This window comes from Bos mutus, chromosome 10 (assembly GCF_027580195.1).
Source record: "Bos mutus isolate GX-2022 chromosome 10, NWIPB_WYAK_1.1, whole genome shotgun sequence".
Classification (NCBI taxonomy): domain Eukaryota; kingdom Metazoa; phylum Chordata; class Mammalia; order Artiodactyla; family Bovidae; genus Bos; species Bos mutus.
In genome coordinates, this window is record NC_091626.1 from 21,114,745 (window position 1) to 21,135,055 (window position 20,311).

At 45.2% G+C, this 20,311-nt stretch overlaps 1 protein-coding gene and 1 non-coding gene across 2 annotated transcripts in view; one reads left to right on the forward strand and one right to left on the reverse strand.

Annotated features, from left to right (window-relative positions):
• The window catches only part of SLC7A8 (solute carrier family 7 member 8), a 53,101-nt gene that overhangs the window by 10,518 nt on the left and 22,272 nt on the right, over positions 1–20,311 (forward strand). Inside the window, exons 3-4 of the mRNA XM_005895433.3 lie at positions 4,793–4,997; positions 5,967–6,118. Coding sequence (XP_005895495.2) covers positions 4,793–4,997; positions 5,967–6,118 — 357 coding nt within the window. The remainder of the gene's footprint in view (positions 1–4,792; positions 4,998–5,966; positions 6,119–20,311) is intronic.
• On the reverse strand, positions 12,155–12,261 carry LOC138989678 (U6 spliceosomal RNA). Its single transcript, XR_011465921.1, has one exon. It is a non-coding gene; the product is annotated as a U6 spliceosomal RNA (small nuclear RNA).

Sequence of the window (20,311 nt, forward strand, 5' to 3'; positions counted from 1 at the left end):
TTTTCTTTGACAGAATAAGCCAAGCTGGACTTCATTGTCCAGGCATCCTAGGGCCCATTTTTTACTAGAGAAGATCTATGTGATAAGATGGTTATTTCCCTAATTGGGGTCGATGAAGGAGAGGATTGAAAACCCAACCAACCTCCAGTACCTTGGCTCTACCAGACGGTTGGGCATCTTATTCTCGAGTGGTTTTGTAGATGATGAGTCTAAGAGTAAAACAATGGAGAAAAAAAATTCCTGCTGTAATCAACTTTCTTCCAACTTCTCATCAAGAAATGTTCATAGTCAAAGGCAGAAAAGCCCTTCCCCAGTTCTCCTTTTTCAAAGCCATTCCAGAAAAGCCTCTCTTGGACAGTGTAAAAGCCCTGCTCTTGGACAGTGTAAAAGTTAAGGTATGTGTTGTGTAATTTCTCGAGGAGAGGCAGCTCAGAGTAGGAGGAACCTCTGGGCCAGGAGTCCAAGAACATGGCCTCTCATCCAGGCCTTGCTACCTAATGCAGTATGTGACTTTGATCACGGCTCTTCGCCTCTCTGAGCCTCAGTCTTCACAAAGGTAAATAGGGATGAGAGTGCCTGACCTGTGCACCCAAGAAAGTAGTTGTGAGAATCAAGTAAGGTAATGGGCATGAATCTTTTGTAACTCATCGCTGAAGGTGGTATTGCAATAGGAGGAAAGAATCAGATCTGTGTTCCAGTTCTTTAACAAACAACTTCTGTGAACCTTTCTCATTGTCTATAGGGTGGAGCATGTAAAACTGACAATTTTCAGGGAAAACCTTGAGGCTATGATGGTGACTGCTAATTTACCCTGTGATTTAGGCAAATAACCACCTCTCTGCATCTCAGGTTCTTCATCTGTAAAATGGGGAAAATAATACCTCCTTCATTTTCTCCATTTGGAAAAATGAGAGTAATGGTTGCCCTAGTTTCTTTCCCTATAAAGTAGAGATGGTAATACTAGCCAGTCTACTCTCAGCAGTGGAATAAGTGGGTTGCTTTACTTATTTGCCTACAATACACACTTGACATATTTCACAGGTTTTTGAGGTTCCAGATAAACAGGTGTATTAAACTGCTCCGTGGAGGTAAGTTGTAGATTGACATCAAACATTATTTATTCGATAAATACTTATAGAGTGTTTATTAATACTTTGTGACATTTCACAGGTAAACAACACAGTTTCTGCTCTCGTGGAGCTTACAGTCTATTGAGGGAGATATATACTAATCAAATAATTACACTAAAGATTGTATATAAAAGGCATGGCTTTTAAGTAAATGTAGTGTCGGTATTCTTTCGGCTCCAGTACATAGCTGTGCTCTAAGTGACATTCCTCTTCCTGTAGTCGTTCCAGAGGCTGCTAAGGAAGAGGAGACATCTGATTCTGATTTTCTAGGTAGTGGCTTCCTAGAATCAGAGCGAGACGTTCCTGTCCTTCCCGTCCCCCAGTTCTCAGTTTTGGTTAACATAATTCAATTTTTTTTCCCCACTTATTATTTATTTTTAAAAATTTTACTTTTCACTGTGCTGGGTCTTCGTTGCTGCATGGGCTCTTCTCTAGTGAGGCATGGGCTCTAGGGCACGTGGGCTTCAATAGTTTCAGCATGTGGACTCAGTAGTTGTGGCTCCTGGGCTCTGGAGCACAGGCTTGATAATTGTGGTGCACGGGCTTAGAGGCATGTGGGATCTTCCTGGATCAGAGATCGAACCCGTGTCTCCTTCATTGGCAAGTGTATTCTTTTACCACTGGGCCACTAGGGAAGCCCCCCAAATTTTTTGGCCATACTGTGACACATTTGGCATTTTAGTTCCCCAACCAGGGATCACGGAGAAGGCACTGGCGGCCCACTCCAGTACTCTTGCCTGGGAAATCTGATGGACGGAGGAGCCTGGTAGGCTGCAGTCCATGGGGTCTCGAAGAGTCAGATACGACTGAACGGCTTCACTTTCACTATTCACTTTCACGCACTGGAGAAGGAAATGGCAACCTACTCCGGTATTCTTGCCTGGAGAATCCCAGGGACGGGAGCCTGGTGGGCTGCTGTCTATGGGGTCGCACAGAGTCGGACACAACTGACGCGACTTAGCAGCAGCAACCAGGGATCAAACCCATACCCCCTGCTGTGGAAGCATGGAGTCTTAACCACTGGACAGCCAAGAAAGTCTTTATTTTTTTTTTCTCCCACTTTTATCTTTGTCATTTTAATTTGGTCAAAATCAAGATGGTTGACGGGGAGAACTCTTGTCCCAGTGCCAAGCCTCACCATCTGCTATACAGCTCCATGGAAGGACACATTATCCAAGAATCAGTGGAGACAGGAAGTGGTCAGACACCCAGAAAGGGCTGTTGGTCTTGGCCCGCCCACCCTCCACCTGGGATGACAGGGTGGGGCACGTGCTCTGGAAATGTCAGAGCAAAACAGGAGAACCAAATGTTCACTCATCTCCACCGGGGTGTTTTCTAACACCCCTGAAGTAGAACTTGAACATTCTTCATTACTGAGAAAATGAGATCTTTTCAGTAACATCCACAGCCTTTTCCTGGTGCTGAGAAATTCCTGACTATCGCCCCACGACCCCTTTCGGCATCTTAAAAACCAGAGTCAAACCCTGTTTTTGTCCCATACTGATTACTTTTTCAAGTCTTTGAGCTAGTTTTATAACCTTCTATTGCTCTCTTCTTGGCTGGCTTTAAAACGCCCTACAGATGACTGTTCTGATAAATTCCTGCCAGGCAAGGAGTTTAGTGTTACTTTTAGCACTATCAGCAACCCCATCTCACGTTCACTGTGGCAGGTGAAGGGTCGTTTGACGATGACTGTCCTAGGATGCTACCAGGAGGCCCTTTAGTCTCTGCTGACCCAGCATTCATGCACAGCACACATGGGAGATGAGTTGAGAAGGGGGTTGAGAGGTAGCTTCTCATTCCAAGCCTCGAACTTAAAAAAAAAAAATACCAAAAAAGGAAAAGCCTTTAAGAACTGGGGGCACCCAGGATTTCATTTTTCTGTATCTCTTTGCCTGATGTTTAGATCACAAATTTAAACATGAGGGATTGTTTCTTCTTTTAGCTTCACTTCTCTGTGTAGCCCTGTTCTGTTGGAATGGCTTAACACTAGGAGAAAAAAGGCCTGTTTGAGTCATAAATGTGCCATCTTTGCGTTTCAATCTAGCTGTGTCCCTAGGCTCTCCAGTTTGGTATTTCAGTCTCCCTGCTTGTAGCTGCTCCTAGGCTCCTCCTGGCCCCTCCCCTGTCTCGTTACTCATCTCAAGGAGCAGTTCTTTAGTCTGAAAAGGGGCAGCATATTCTACATCCCAAAAGAATGAAATATTACTGCTTTCAGGATGAGAATATTCTCTTCCCCTTTGACTAAAATAACCTGGATGCACAGTCTGGAATTAAAAATTGAATTTTGGTTTAGAAGTGAAAGTTTTCAGGACTGGATTGAGGCTGAGCTGTGATTGAGATCTAAAAGTCAGTTTTTTTAATTTGAGCATAAAATCCCATAGTCTGCATCTCGATCTGTCCAGAACTGGTTCCAGACCACTAAAGAGAGATGGTAGGAATTCAGAACAGTCAAATCCAACTGGCCTCCAGTACTCCAGCTCTGCATTTTGACTTGAATCCATTTAGTGTCTGCTTCTTCCCTCAGGCTGTCATTGGTACAGTGGGGTGGGGCATGAAGAGGAAGAGGGAGCTTTCAAAGCACCTGACCCTTGTTCCCTGACCCCTGGAGTCGTAAGATATGGACAATGGAGAGCTTGGGAAGAAACGTCCCAGGAGCTGCCCCCACACTCCTGTTCCTCCCTTGTGCACACACACATCCCAGCAGCCAACATTCAGTCCCTGGGGCCAGCCTCACCTGTCGCAAGCAGACTAACCCCTTATACACAGAACCGATGTGGATTAGTGGAAAGAACCCTTGGATTAAGCATCAGGAGACTGACTTCTAGATCCAATTTTACCCATCAGTAGCTGTGGAATTTGGAGAAAGCCACTTAACCCCTCTGTGTCTTAGTCTCTTGGTTTGTGAAATAGGAACACCTGCCCTTTCTCCTCCTGAATTCTGTGAAGTTGTTGTGAGAGGCACATGAAACAGTGGAGGGGAATGACCTTTGGAAGAATATAGAGCTTTGCACATATTGCGTCCCGACAAACAACTCCTAAACTACAAGAGCTGTTTTTTTTAGGGTTATTTCATGCTCCTCACCAAGGGTGGGGCTATTGTGTCTGGGGTAGAGGCCAGCCTCCAGGAGTGCTGTCCATACTTGTGGGTCTTGGAAACCCCCAGACACGGGGTATGACCACAGTCTGTCCAAAGGTATTACCCTTCAGCTCATTTTTAAAGCTTTCTAACTGCCCGTTTTACAGCTTTTCCTTTTCCAGCCAGCCTTAAGTAAGGCATTTGTCACCAGTCTGGTTAGACTACATTTGGCCCAGTCGGAGCGCCCTGGAAGTTAAATTTGCACTACCATTTACTACTGTGTAGACTTAGGCAATTCACTTTCCTCTGTAAAATGAGAGAAATGATGTCTGACTCCATCGGCTTGTCCTGATGCTTACGTGACGCATATAAAATACCCGACCAGTTCCTGACCTCCATGTCCATTGTCTGCTGGTCTTTCCCCTGCTAAGGAGAATTATTGCTAGATATACCTGCCCGGAGGGGATCTGTGCATCCCAAAGGCATTTGCCTAAGATCAAAGGTGAGACCGCCTCCACCGTGCCGGGGTCTGCCAACTGTACTGACTCCCTCGTCTCCCCACTACTCTCGATGCCTTTCACAGGGAACATCATCGGCTCTGGAATCTTCGTCTCGCCCAAAGGTGTGCTAGAGAATGCCGGCTCTGTGGGCCTGGCTCTCATCATCTGGATCGTGACAGGCCTTATCACAGTTGTGGGAGCCCTGTGCTATGCTGAGCTCGGGGTCACCATCCCCAAATCTGGAGGTGACTACTCCTATGTCAAGGACATCTTTGGAGGCCTGGCCGGGTAAGAGAATAGTGGGGGGACTAAGTGGTCTAGGAAGCCAAGGCCAGGGCTGTCCAGTGTGCTGAGGAGGGTGCGAGCTTGGGGTTCCTCCACGTCATGGTTGCCAGTTCAGCCTGTGTCCCCTTGATCCCCCTCAGAGTGGCAGAGGAACCAGGCTGTAGTTTTAACCTCTGTTTAGGGTTTTTGTTTGTTCTGTTTTACTGCACCTTGTGGCTTGTGGGATCTCAGTTCCCAGACCAGGGATCGAACCTGGGCCCTTGGCAGTGAAAGTGTGGAGTCCTAACCACTGAACCACCAGGGAATTCCCTTAATCTCTGTTGACCTTAGAGAGCAAGATTGTATGAGTGAGAACAAGTAGAACTGAATGACAACTGTGATTAGAGATGCCCAGGGAAAGCACATCACAAAAACAAAGCCCTTTTATCCTGAAAAATAAGTAGGTGGTGTCCCTGATTTTCTCAGCCCCCACAGCCCAGATACTGAAGAGCTCAATTCTAACCAAGGAGCCCAAGGGTATGGAGGACACTTCTTCAAACTCCACTCAGTGCACCCACTTAATACTCATTCAACTGGCCACACCCTTAGCACACCCCGACTGTGAAGATTCTGGGGTTGCAGATTTTCTTTTCCACCAGTGGCTTCTGGGGGCCAGAGTGGTAGAGAAGAGATGATGAAACGATGAAAGGAGCAGGAGGAGAGAAGGAACACTAAGACACTGGTTGGAACTAGTTAAACCAATTTACTGTCAGTACAGAGAGCTGGGTGTCTCGTTCAGACAGGGGCAGGGCTCCTCAGCATCCCAGAAAACAACAAGGAAAAGCATCCCTTTAGCCCACCTGCCTCTCTTAACACTGCTCGATGACTTGCCCAGACTTCCCCTGATGGCTTCTGAATCCCTGCCATGCCTGGCGGTGGGGCCGGGGGTCTTAATTCCTATCTTGGCTCAAGTTCCATCTGGTTCCCCTGCAGGTTCCTGAGGCTGTGGATCGCGGTGCTGGTAATCTACCCCACCAACCAGGCTGTCATCGCCCTCACCTTTTCCAACTACGTGCTGCAGCCGCTCTTCCCCACCTGCTTCCCCCCAGAGTCTGGCCTTCGCCTCCTCGCTGCCCTCTGCTTATGTAAGTACCATCTGGGCCTCGCTGAGGACAGTGTCTTCCTCATGATCTGGTTCTCCATTCTCTCCCTCTTTCTTTCCTCTCCTTTTAGTTATTTTTTTCCTCTTCTCCTTTTATTTATATATTTCTTTATTTTCCTCTGCTCCTTTTGTTTTTATGCCTTGTTACTTTTCAATTTCCAATATGCCTGCTGTGGACAAATGGATTCCACATATAATTGTGTTATGCTAAGTTGCTTCAGTCGTGTCTGACTTTTTACGAGTCCCACCAGGCTCCTCTGTCCATGGCATTTCTCAGGCAAGAATACTGGAGTGAGTGGCCATGCCCTCCTCCAGGGGATCTTCCCAACCCAGGGGTCAAACCCGTGTTTCTTATGTCTCCTGCATTGGCAGGCGGGTTCTTTACCACTGGCACCACCTGGGAAGCCCTCCACATATGATTATTTGTTTTTTTAAAAAGAAGAAAATTAGCTGTTCAGAAGAACTATACTTTTCACTGGCAGGGTTTACTTATATATGAAGCACTTTCATATGTGTTATCTGATCCAAGCCTCACGACAAATCCATAAGGTAAGCTGGGCTAGTGTTACATTTTCCTTGAGCAGAAAAGGAAGTGGAGCCAGGCAAGTGAATTAGCCAAGATTGTTCCTTCTCTTTCCAGCACACGCACCATGCTGGAGGCTCACTGCCGCTCTTGGGAAGACTTTTCTGGCCTCTCCACCTCTGCCTCCACCTGCCAGCTCACATCTTAAACCTCTCTGTGAGGAGAGTGTACAGGTGTGAGTTGGGAGAAAACAAATGCCACATCCATGCTCTCCACCTGTCATGAATTTTCTAACTAGGTAGAAACGTCATAGGCAGATTCCATGATTGGAATTCAATTGCAGCAAAAAATCTGAGAAGGGGAAAAGGTCGCTATGAGCTGCAGTAGGTTAGAGAGGCTTTTTTTTTCTGGTTGTGCTACGCAGTATGCAGAACTTTCCCAACCAGGGATTGAACCCACGACCCCTCCATTGGAAGTGCAGAGTCTTGACCACTGGACCACCAGGGGAGTTTCTTAGAGAGGTTTTATAGAGAAGCTTGGCAATCTGTATTTCTAGAAGTCTCAACACTTAATCTCTGATCATCAGGGATCTCAATGGATTGGGATATGTTATATCTTTTAACCAAAAATACCTAATTTCTAAAGTAAATATTTGGACTATTTCAGAGGTTCCTCTTCCAGAGTCCGCTTTGTCCCTGCCTTCCCATACCTTCCAACACACATCACTCAGCTCAGGGCATTGACCATCCTGGTCATACTCTTTCCCAGGTCTTGACACTTCCTTCTGTCCTGCTGGTGGGAAGGGGAAGGAGGGGTCACTCACCCACCCTGGGGCTGGGGTGGGACCTGAGTGGTGATCTTCTTGGCAGGTGTGCCCACTTTGGCAGTGGTGTTCAGCCCTGGAATAGACTCCACATCTAGGCGAGTGTTATTGTGAGGTCAGCGTACTTGTTTGGAGCATATTCATTGTGCTCGTTAATTTGGAGGCAGAGGAATGTGGGATCCAAAACCATGCTGCCTGAGCCTGCATCTCCACACCACTTTCTAACTGCAGCCAGCGCTTGACCAGGTCACCAGCTGCCTCCTGTGAGATGGGGGTGCAAGCGCACATGTGCTGTAGGTTGCTGTGACAAGGACTGCCTGAGACAAGAGTGTTCGTACCACAGTGTGGGGCAACTCGTGGTCCTATTTAGTCACTGAGGGTAGTCACAAGCATAGTCATTTGGTCCTTGTTTGCTGGCTGGATCTGGAACTGCGGGAGGTAAGAGGAGGGGGAAGAGGGTGTGGGAATGTGGGAACAGTGGCTGTTTCTGCCATCAGACAGGTTAGTGGGGGTGGGAAGGGGGACCACAGAGTGCTGGCCACTGCTGTATCAGCGTCTGTACACACAGACATGGCTTCCTTTTTTCTGCTGATACTGCTTAAGTGTCTCAGACTAAAGGCCACCCTTACCCTTCATCTAGAAGTCAAGAACCCTGAGACTGTTCAGCCTGTTCCCTCGGAGAGAAAGAGCAGAGTTCCTCAGGCAGCCAGACCCCACTGCTTTCTTTGCATTCCCCAAACTCACTAAGGCTAGGTGGGTGACTCCTTGCACAAAGACACTCTAGAGTTTTGGAAAAGATCGGGTGAGAAATGATGGAAGGAATGACCAGAGCTGGAAAGGTGGAAAGAATTTGCTGTAACTGGCTTGCCTGCTCAGAGCCTGGAGGGAGTGATGGGGGGAGGAGAGGGAGAGAGAAGAAACTGCAGATTTGGCTCAAGCTTATGCAACTGCAACTGCCACTTTGAGTTACTCTATTATTTAGGTCAAAGCTGATTATTCACTGCTAAGTCAGCAGAATATCCCTAGCCACCAGGCAGTAAAAAAAGAAAATCTTTTATATTTTAATTAAATGAAAAGCCTTTCTCCCTTCTCCAGAGCAAGCATATCAGTGGGAGGAGGGAGTTAGGAGAATGGGAGGGATTAAAACTTGGTTTTGGTACCTTCCTTTTGTGATTTCCTTGGTTATTTTTCTCTCTTGCCTTCCTTCCTTCCCTCTTTTCTTCATTTCTTATTTTATAAGTAAATGACCATATTCTCAAAGTAAAAGACTCAGTATATAAAGAGAGTTGACCAGGAAAGACTCCTCTTGTCATTACCCCTCTCCTCTGCCCAAAAGCCCTGGTAACAGTGGACAGGTATCCTTATAATTCTAAGTAAAATGCATCTCTCAATGCTCACATGTGAGTGTACAGACATACATTTTGACAGGTTACTTCTGCAGCTTGTGTTTTTCTTTGTTTAGCCACATTCGGTGGCTACTACCTGAGTCCCTAGTTATAAACAAAGTGGTCCCAGTGACACAGAAGGAATGTGTTCTAAGGTACCTCATTTGTACATCCTCCTCCCTAACTGTGGTTTTTCCTTCAGGATTTGTTTGTCCCCTCTCTCTTGGGGACTGGGCCACCTTTTACTCAGGCAGCTCCAGATCTCCTTCCTCTCTTTTGGGGCTGGGGTTACATGCCGCGTCTGAATTGGAATCTTTTCTTCTCATTCAAGTCCCCCTCTTCCTGAATGCCTTGTACAAAAGAAGCTCCTTCTCCTTTTTCCCCCTGAGGAGAAAAGTGTAACTTGCATGCATTTCACAAGCAAAAGAAACAAAAAAACTTCTTATCTTGTTTTCTGTCTGTCTGTTGTGATTCCTGAGAAGCTAGTTTTCCAGAGCTTCAGATTTCTCATCCTTCTTTCTTGAGTGATTTGAAAGGTTAAGGGCTTTTCACTGTTGGTATTACTTTTAACCCTCAGTTGCTTTGCGATTCCTCTTCAGAAAGTTTCCAGATGCTTTGATAGATACTTGCGTGTGTTGTTTTGAAAATCTCTTGCAAATTATTCCCTTGACATGAGAAGATTCAGCGGTCCTTCCTAACTTCTAAATCCCTTTTTCTCAGTTCGTTTTCCTTTGAGGTTTCATATTCTCCAGCCCTAAACGTCTTATCCCCATGCACTATACATATCACCTCTGTTAACTGGACAGGGTTGCCTTCTTGCCCTTCTCTGGTCCCCAAAGCTTATGAGTGTCTCATCAGCCTTGGGAGTGTTGGAAAGGAAGAAAATTTCCTCTACCGATCCAGGTTCTTCGGGCTAGTCTAAGAATTAAATTGACATGCGTGCTGCATGCTAATTCGCTTCAGTCCTGTCCGACTCTTTGCGATTCCAAGGACTGTAGCCCTCTAGGCTCCTCTGTCCATGGGATTCTCCAAGCAAGAATACTGGAGTGGATTGCCATGCCCTCCTCCAGGGGATCTTCCTGAGCCAGGGACCAAACCCATGTCTCTTACATCTCCTGCATTAGCAGGCGGGTTCTTTACCACCAGTGTCACTTGGGAAGCCCAAATTGACATGAGACAGATTAAAAAGAAAAAAATCAAACAAAAGTTTACTAACATGTATACTTAGAAGAAATCCAGAAAAAGTGAGTATATGCCCAAATGGCCAAAACCCTCACTTTAGCTGAAGATGGTATTTACCTGATGGTAATACCTGAAGATGGTACAAAAGAGAATGTTGGTATAAAAGTTTAGGACTTCAAAGGGAGGAAGGTAATTGACATGAAAATGAAAAGTAAATGTTTGCTGGGGGTGGTGGAGACAATGGAACAGAAAGTGGACTCTAATCTCTAATCTCCCCCTCACCCAGCCTGTATTTTACAGGATCTCTGGTGATGGTGATGATGTGATGATGTTCCAGGAACAGTCCTCTATCTAAATTATTTTTAAGCAGTTGTGGGGAAGGGCAGAATTTCTTCCTGGGTCTTGTGGGCCTTGATCATTTTGCAGCTTGAACTAATCTGCATGCCAGAGACATTTTAGGGTGGCACATCTTGGTCCCCTACAGTCTTGCCTTTGAAACTTTCTCTAGAAATTTCACAGTCCAGAGTTGATAGACTGCTTTATATCTCATTGAACCAATCACTTAATCCTAACAGTAGGTCAGTTCAGTTACTAATGTCAGGAGGCAGCGATATAGGTGGGCACTGAAAGTTAGGCCTACAGAGTATAAGCAACCAGGTATTTAATAAGAGGCATTTCTATGGAGACAAAGAAGAAAAGAGATTGATGGCTGGAGCAAATTATAAACCCAGTGTCTGAATCCTGAGAGTCACCAGCTGAGACTTCTAGAGGTTAGGCTCTAAGCATCTTTTGCTGGTTGAAATGTCTCTGGTGATGTCATCTGGTATTCAGGTAAACTTCCTGAATGACTTGCAAAGCAACAGGCACAAAGACTATCTAAATGTGAGCTCTCTTAAGTGTATATCAGGCTGTTCAGTTCCAGTTCATAATCTTCAAGAAAACAACAGCTTTGGTTCTCAGTGATTTCAAGTCAGAAATGAGAGAAAAATTGAAAACCTTACTTGGGGAGTTATAGCCAAATATTTGAGGAAACTAGAAGAATTCAGGATCTAGTCCAGTTTACAGGTAGAAAAACAAAACCTCAAAAGTGATTAACAGAATTAGATTCTAATGTCCATAAATATGTATTATAGTTTCTATTGAACGTAAGTTTTTTTCTCTCTCTAAAATCACCTTCATCTTTACCAAAGATAGCCAAATTAAGACTAACTTGTTTGTAAAATAAATTTAGTTTTATTAAACTTTGCCTGATTATTTCATAAGTCCAGGCTTTTAAAAGCATGCTTTGCCGGAACTTTTTCATAAGGAATCACCAGATTGAACTTTTAATTGCCTCTCAGGACCAGGAAGCCACACTGAACATGACATTAGATTCACCTGTAATACCTATGAATTTGGGTGAATTTTTGTCTCCTTGAGGTTCCTAAAATTATCCTGAGGTTCTTGCACCTGCCAAGAAGGAATCTTTCTTACTCACCAGGTAAAGCTGATGGGAACCCTGAAGTCATGGTACCAGCTTGTCTTTCCAAAGAGCTTTATGGCTCCATGAAGTCAATCTTAGTTCTTTAAAGCTGTCTGGTCGTATCTAATTCTATGCGTGTCTCTCTCAAATCTGACAATCCAGTCAAAGCCCTGGTAACGTAACCAATGTTTCTAATTGTATCATGTTATAGGGAGAACAGATTCTTATTGAACTTATACAGTTAGCTATATTGCCATGAAAATAAGAATACTCATTGACTTTCCACATACTGGAGACATCAGATAGGGAGAAAAAAAAAGATAACTGTTTCATCTTTGTTAAGCAATTGTAAACTGTTATAACAGTGTTTTGTTCTGTTTACTTTTTTGGACTGGCAAACTCATGAATGCATACCATAATTTCTAAAAACATACATTACCTCATAATATAATGCTTTTTTCCAATGTGGTACAAGACATGTTTTTAATAAACACAAACCTCTTTAGTGTTTCTGTAATAAGACAGAAGATTTAGACTAGTTTAGCAGTTAATGTTTCAGTATTTTATCTTACTTGGAAGTGATAAAGACATTCAGTGAAGCCCCATCATTTAACTTAGCAAAACTCCAAAGTTTTAAATTACTAAAAGATTTGGAGAAACTTTTTTTTTTTTTGGTCATCCTAGCACAAGGGCCATGCTAATTTTCTCTGTATTATTCCGGTTTTAGTATATGTGCTGCCAAGGCAAGCACTAGACAAACTGTTTTTAAGTAGGCACACCATAAAACATAAAAAAATTATTGAAGAGTTTATCTAAAAACTCTTGTCCTATTTACATTTATTTAATTTAGTTGTTTCCAACAATTAATGTTTAAATTACTCATAAAAACTTGATGAGACATTAGACAAAGTCAATCATCATCTCAAGTTATTTTTCTTGCTGACCAAATTTGTAACAGAGGTAACATGGTCATCTTTGATCTGTAGTAACTTAGGTACAACGAAAGATTATTCTTAATTTTGATAACTCTAAAGACATGTCTGTATTAATTAAACTGACAAACTTAGACTAGCTTTATTTTTTTTTTTAATTTTTTTTAGACTAGCTTTAATACTGAGTATTTTCCCAGGTCACATGAAGCTGAAATTCATTAGGGCTAGTTTCTATTATATTTCTGAGAACTTAAATAAGCACCTGATTTTCTTTAAGTCAGTTAAATAGAGCTCTTTTACAAACTAATTTTGGCAATACCATTTGGAGGTAGAAAATACCACACATCTATAACATATGTGTATAGACATATGTGCATGCATGTGTGCTAAGTCGCATCAGTCATATCTGATTCTTTGTGACCCTATGGACGACAGCCTGCCAGGTTCCTCTGTTCATGAGGTTCTCCAGGCAAGAATACTGGAGTGGGTTGCCATACCCTCCTCCAGGGGATCTTCCTGACCCAGGGATCGAAACCCCGTCTCCTGCATGGCAGGCAGATTCTTTATCATTGAGCCACTGGGGAAGCCCCATATAGACATATACAAATAGATAAACAGACACAGAGACCTCACAGTCCCAATCTAAAATTTCAGCCATGAACTGGGTATAATAATACAAAACCCACCTAACTGGATTTCTGGCAGATGGAACAAATCATGTTCACATGGATTTCCAAGAAAAAAAGAAACTGCAAATCCATCAGTTAATCATCACATTGAGCTCCTATCTTGAGTGACTTTATTTATACAGAATCTTGGAAGATATTAAAGGTTAGCGAAAAGATGGAATTACAAATAGTTACAATATAGTATGATGACAAAAGTGTGTACCACACAGAGAAAGCTGCTTCAGAGTTGGTAGAGGGGCGCCGGGGAAGGCTTCCAGGTTGAGCTAAGTCTAGGAGGATAAACCCACGGCCTCCATCTGGGCATACAATAGAACAGTGAGTAGGCGGAAGAGCATAGTCAAGACTTGGGGTCGAGAAACGAACGAGTCCTTGGAGAAAAGAGAGTTCTTTTGTATGGGTAGAGCCTAGGAGAGAGACAGGAGATAGGGCAGAAGAGGTGCGCATGAGCCAGATTTTCATGTGCATGACCCAGATCTTAAAGGACCTTAGGTATCGTGCAGAGAAGAGCAGTCTACATCCAAGGAACCACTGAAGGATTTTGTGCAGAGGAGTAACGTGATTAGATCCACATTTGAGTGAAGAAAAGAGCATGACACTTGAGGCAGGGAGATAAGTCAGCAGGCTAAGCATTTTTCCAGGCCAAATAGGTGGTGGCCCAAAATAAAAACAAAGTTACAAGGTGACAAAAACAAGGAAGAGGTAGAAGCAGAGTCAGCTGGCCATGTGACTGACTGACTGCTAAGCCGGAGAAATATAGTTTATCTACAAATCAAAATTAAAAATGTTTCAAATGAAATATGTTTCTACTTAACTGTCTCCAGCATTTGTGATGAGCAGTTTACAGTGAGTGTGTTCTATTTCTGTCTTCCACATCCTTGCCAAATCCCTGAGATGTTGAATGGGTCTTTGGTTGGAAGTTTTCCTTCGGGGCGTTAATCCACCCAGGATGTTGCTCAAAAGCCTTCTCTGGAACAACAGAAGGGGACTGAGACCTTGGGGCAGCCTTATATAAATGAGAATCACAATCCTTTGTTCCTTTAGCAAACATTTATCAAGGGCCATGATGTGCCCCATACTGTTCTTGGCCCTGAGAATTGGGGTATGAAATAGCTTGAATTTTTCAGGCCTGGGCTGGAAAAGTAATGAGTTTTTAGAACTCATTTATTTATTTTCAGTTTGGCTGCTCTGGGTCTTGGTTGTGGCACACGAACTCTTCATTGTGGCCCAAGGGCTATTCTCTAGCTGTGGTGCACCAGAGCTTCTCATTGCAGTACGCAAACTTCTCTTGTTGCAGAGTACGGGCTGTAGAGCACACAGGCTCCAATATTTGCAGTGTACTTGCTCGAGAGCTCTCAGGCTCAGTTAGCCCCACAGTGTGAGACCTTAGTTCCTCGACCAGGAATCGAACCTGTGTCCCTTGCACTGGAGGGCAGATTCTTGTAATGTTGTTGTTATTCAGTCATGGAGGCTGGAGGCCAGGAGGGATGTCTTGTAATGTTGTTGTTATTCAGTTGCTAAGTCATGTCCAGCTCTTTTTGACCACTCGGATTGCAGCACACCAGAATCCCCTGTCCTTCACTATTTCCTGGAGTTTGCTCAAATTCTTGTCCAATGAGTCAGTGATGCTAGATAACTATCTCATCCTCTCCCTCCCCTTTCTCCTTTTGCCTTCAATCTTTTCCGGCATCAAGGTCTTTCCCAAATGAGTCAGCACTTCACATCAGGTGGCCAAAGCTTCAGCTTCAGCATCAGTCCTTCCAATGAATATTCAGGGTTGATTTCCTTTAGGATTGACTGGTTTGATCTTGCAGTCCAAGGGACTTACCGACCAACTGTCACGTTCTTTTATGACTACTGGAAAAACCATAGCAGCTTTGACTATATGGACCTTTGTCAGCAAAGTGATATTTTTGCTTTTTAATATGCTATCTAAGTTTGTCATAGCTTTCCTTCCAAGGAGCAAGGGTCTTTTAATCTCGTTGCTGCTGTCCCCGTCTGCATTGATTTTGGAGCCCAAAAAAAGAAAATCTGTCACAGCTTCTACTTTTTCCCCTTCTAGTTGCCATGAAGTCATGGGACCAGTTGCCATGATCTTTGTTTTTTTAATGTTGAGTTTTAAGCCAGCTTCACTCTCCTTTTTCACCCTCATTAAGAGGCTCTTTTGTTCCTCTTCACTTCTGCCATTAGTGGTATCATCTGCACATCTGAGGTTCTTGATATTTCTCCTGGCAATCTTGATTTCAGCTTGTGATTCATTCAGTCCGGCATTTTGCATGATGTACCTGCATATTAGGGCTTGCTCTATGGCTCAGTAGTAAAGAATCCACCTGCAATGCAGAAGCAGCAGGAGACTCAGGTTCGATCCCTGGGTTGGGAAGATCTGGAGGAGGCCATGGCAACCCACTCCAGTATTCTTGCCTAGAGAATCCCGTGAACTGAGGAGCCTGGTGGGCTATATTTCACAGGGTCACAAAGTGTTGGACACAACTGAGGTGACTTAGCACACATGTGTACACACACCTGCATATAAGTTAAATAAGCAGGGTGACAATACACAGCCTTGATGTACTCCTTTCCCAGTTTTGAACCAGTCAGTTTTTCCATGTCCGGTTCTAACTGTTGCCTCTTGACCTACATACAGGTTTCTCAGGAGACAGGTAAGGTGGTCTGGTATTCCTATCCCTTTAAGAATTTTCCACAGTTTGTTGTGATCCACACAATGAAAAGGTTTCATGTAGTCAATGAAGCAGAAGTAGATGTTCCTCTGCCTTTTCTAAACCCAGCATGTACATCTGTAAGTTTTCAGTTCAGGTACTGCTGAAGCCTAACTTGAAGGATTTTGAGAATTACCTTGCTGGCATGTGAAATCAGCACAATTGTACAGTAGTTTCGACTTTCTCTGGCATTGCCCTTCTTTGGGATTGGAACAAAAACTGACCTTTTCCAATCCTGTGGCCACTGCTGAGTTTTCCAAATTTGCTGACATATTGAGTGCAGCACTTTAACAGCAGCAGCTTTTAGGATTTTAAGTAGCTCAGCTGGAATTCCATCACCTCCACTTAATCTTTGTTCATATAATGCTTCCTAAGGCCTACTTGACTTCACACTCCAGTATGTCTGGCTCTAGTTGAGTGACTGCACCATCGTGGTTATCTGCATCATCGTGGTTATCTGCATCATGAAGACCTTTTTCTCATGGTTCTTCTGTGTATTCTTTAATGGGTAGGACTTAAACGGGGCTCCTCCAGGTAGCATAGCACAGTGTGTTCTGTCTCCCCTGCTTTCCCTGTGTCTTCTGTTTTTCTTTTCTCCCCCACCCCAGTTCAGGAGCCATGTTTAGCTAATGCTGAAGAATTACTCAGCTCTTGTAAACTGCTGAGCTGGGTGTTTGGGTTTCTTGGCTGAACTAAGTACTAGATGGTGATTCAGCAGAAACTTCAGGTCCAACAACTGGCAGGGAGGGATCAGAATAAGAGGGAAGGGTAAGAGGGAGCCAGGAAAGGAAGGGGTGGGGGTGGGGTAGCATGGGCAGGAGCTCAGCTGGAAGTGTCCAGGAAGAGCTGTGTGAATCCGGATGTCCACAAGCTCCAGCATAGGGGTGCACCCCTCCTCCGCTGCTTGTTTGTCCTTGGAGGTGAGAAGCCCTGCCACAGGCTCAGCACATCTGTCCTTAGAGGGGCTTCTGAGATTTCCAAAATGATGCTGGTGCTTCGAGGTGAAAAGGGCTGGAGAAGGGAAGACGTGCTGTAGCGTGGTAGGCAAGATCTATTCCGAAGCCCCACTATGCACCTTCCCAGAGCTGGAATCAAAGCTTTGTTGATAGGAAAGAACTGCATTTGATGTTGTTGTTTTTGCTTCCTTTTCACGGTTTTGTCTTTCACCAGTCCTTCACTCCTGTGATAATACCAACCTTTGTGGTAAGTAGGCAGAGACATGAGATTTTATAATAGCTCCTGAGCCCGTATGAAAAATGTCTTGACTCTGGGTGAGCCCAGGATTTCAGAGAGCTGGCTCTGTGTCTCTGAACTCCTACCTCAATTTCCTCTCTGAGGTCTGTGAGGAGGAAAGACAGGCAGGCCTATGTGGGCTGAGCTGGAATCTTATCCGAGTCTCGAGGTCGGGTGCCTTAGAGCTCAAACGGGGCTGCGGTGTTTTCTTCGCCTGTCAGTGTCTTCCGGCAGCCGGCACCGGTTACCTCCTTGGATCTGGAAACGGCTGAAGTAAGTCAGGCCAAGGGAAGCAGCTTTTCCACAATTAGAAACACGTGCCCAGTCACATCTAAAGAGCTGGGTCCAGCCTGTCACAGACCTCAGCGGAGCCACACCCCCTGCGGCAGGCATTGAAGTCACTGGCTGGGGGCACCACCCTGAGGACCTGTCGGAGGGGCATCACCTTACCCCTTTTGCTCCTGGTCCAGAGGGAGGGAGTAGGGGAGCAGGCCAGTACATGGCAGGAGGCTGCATGCCCCAGCAAAATGTGAGGCCAAGAAATCAGTGCTCTGGCAGGCCCATGACCCAGGTGAAATTTACGGCTGCATCAGAGGGCTGGGGAGCTCCATCCCAGAAAGGTGCTTATTTTGAAGCTCTGGAGGGGAACAGGGTGTTCTGATTTCTACCAAGTGGCATCACTAGCTTCCCTTTCTGCAGCTGCCTGCTTTAGTACATTCCATCTTTCTTTTTTCTGTCCTGACCTTCTTTCTGTATTCTGCTCCTCTCAAGCTCGCTGACGCACGCATGGTCTCTCTCTCTCACTAGTAATGATGTGTTTTGTTCCTCCTCCTTCTTTATCCCCGCTGTGTCTCTCATGATCTTTCCCTCTCTCCTTCATCACCTGTCTTTATGGACTTTGGCCATGCTGGGCATTTTTACTGCCTGCTTTCTCTTATCTGAAAAGACAAAGAGAGCCCAGGTTCTGGAAATGCTAAAGGAAAACAAGCCTTGCTAAGCTGCCTCTAGCTCACTCCTGAGTAAAGAATGAGCCAGCAAAACCAAGAAATCCAAGTGGAGTTCCCGGAGTTGGAGAGAAATGTATTGTGACATTGATAAGGGACCACAGGAGGGAACACAAGGCAGAAAAGAAAGTCTGCTTGTGGGAAATAATTTTCCAAGCCCTGGGGGACCGGCAAACACAAAACCACTGGTTTCTGAGGAACAGCCATCCTAGTCTCCCCCTTTTTCACACTGGCATCTTACTTCCTGCTGCCCAGAAAGCAACTTGGCCAGCATCTTCAGGTGACAGACCCAGAGCCCCTAGTGGCCATGGGTACCACTGACAGGAGCAAGGGGGAGAGAATGTGGGCATGGGAGGAGAAGAATGATGTGCATGTGATTTAAGAAAGGCCGGTGTAGTGGCAGAATAAGCAACTGGGAATTGGAGGGACGGGGACCCAAGGGGGTAGTCCTGTCTTTGGCACTAATTAGTTAGAATATTACTTCACTCACATATAAGATGAGGTTCTGGGTCTCTCTGACTGCCCCTGAGGTTGGAACCATGCCTCTGGGTAGTAGGGTACAGACCTCTCCCTTCAGTACCAAGACCTATCTATAAGTGAGCCCCAACTGTGTCACTCTCAGCACTGCTCTTATAACAGTCAACCCAGACCCCTATCCAAATGGCTTCTTCCTGACTTTCACCCATCAGACCAGAGCAGTGTGGTTCATGGAGCAGAAGCTGGCTTGACTAAAGGAACGAGAGTGGTTTGAGGATCCATGTGAGAAAGTGCTCATTAGCCCTCTGCTAAAGATACGAAATGACCCTTTGCCTGACCAGCTGAGCAAGAAGCCAGAATCCTGTATCCAAAAGCAAGGGAGGTCCTAAAGACAGTCATCCAGTGGTCATGGTGGGGATAGCTTGTGCTTTGTGAGCTCTTTGGGGGAAGGAGAAACAGCCGTGTTATGTACCCTCCCCCATCTCTGTCTAGCATCAGCAGTACTTGCCCACCCTGCTTCATGGGGTTGTCCCCTGATATAAAAACCCTGATGTTTACTCTCTAGAGAAGCACAGTGGCCCTGTGCAGCCTCAGTATTTTCTGAATTGATTTGTCCATCTAGCCATCCTCTATTCAGTACATATTAACACCTACTGTGCATCAGGCCGTTACAGGATCTCAGGATCACCCTAGCCAGCAGTGTTGTTAATGGCTGTGTGTGCACTGTTGGCTGCAGAAGAACAGAGAAGTTTCCTTCTTTTCTGGACCTGATGAGTAGAGCAGCTGCAGCAACATCAGCATTCCTTGCTTTTTGTAGGACACTCCTTCCTGTACAGAATGGGTGGTGCAACCAAGGTACATGGACAAGCTTGAACATCTGGGCTCCTTGTGCAGTGCCTTGACCTTATGTTCACCACTCCTGTAGCCCCCTAATCCACCTTTGTGCCCACTCTTCCAGATAGCTTGGGTTGAAGGACCCCAGAGCAGGTGATTTGTGGGTGAGCATCCTGCTGAGAAAAAGGTTGAGACATGAGAAATTGAGGCAAAGGATCAGGGATAGAGGAGGAAGCAAGAAGGGAGAAGCAATGCAGCTTTGCAGGGTAGGTCCTGATGTGTGATATGGTGGCTCGAGAACCCACCAAACCATCCCCTTTCCCATCTTCTCTGCTTTGCCGCCAACTGTCAGCATTATCCTGAGCAAAGCATGCCCTCTTTTTGAGTTCCAGTTTCTTAGCTTATGAACAATAAGGATAACCATGTAACCTTTTGTGCAGTCATACACCGGTTATAGAGCATATTCGTGGCATTAAAATGGACCATACTTCTTGCCATTTTACAGATAGGGAAGGGAGGCTCAAAGAGTTTGACTGGCTTGTCCAGAGAGTAAGTGACCATGTTGGGAAGGGCATCATGGCCATTGGGTTCTTCAAGTTCTATGTTGTCTCATTCTTACTTTGCCCAGGCTGCCATGTCCCTCCGAGGGAGCCATCTCTGCCTCTGCTCCTCAGACCTGCTCAACCCCACCCCCACTGCTACCATTTCACTCCTTACACAAGTTGCTCTGAGCTCTATTGGCTTGATCTGTACTTGACAGAGACACCAGAAACCCGTGTGGTCCTCTACCCGCAAGGTGTTGCTGGATAGAGCTGAGGGGAAGAGGGATAAAGTCACAGCCCTGGCTCTGTGATGCTCTTAGGGACTTAAGACCAGCCCCACAATCCCCTAATTCATCCTTAGAGGATTTTCTGAAGG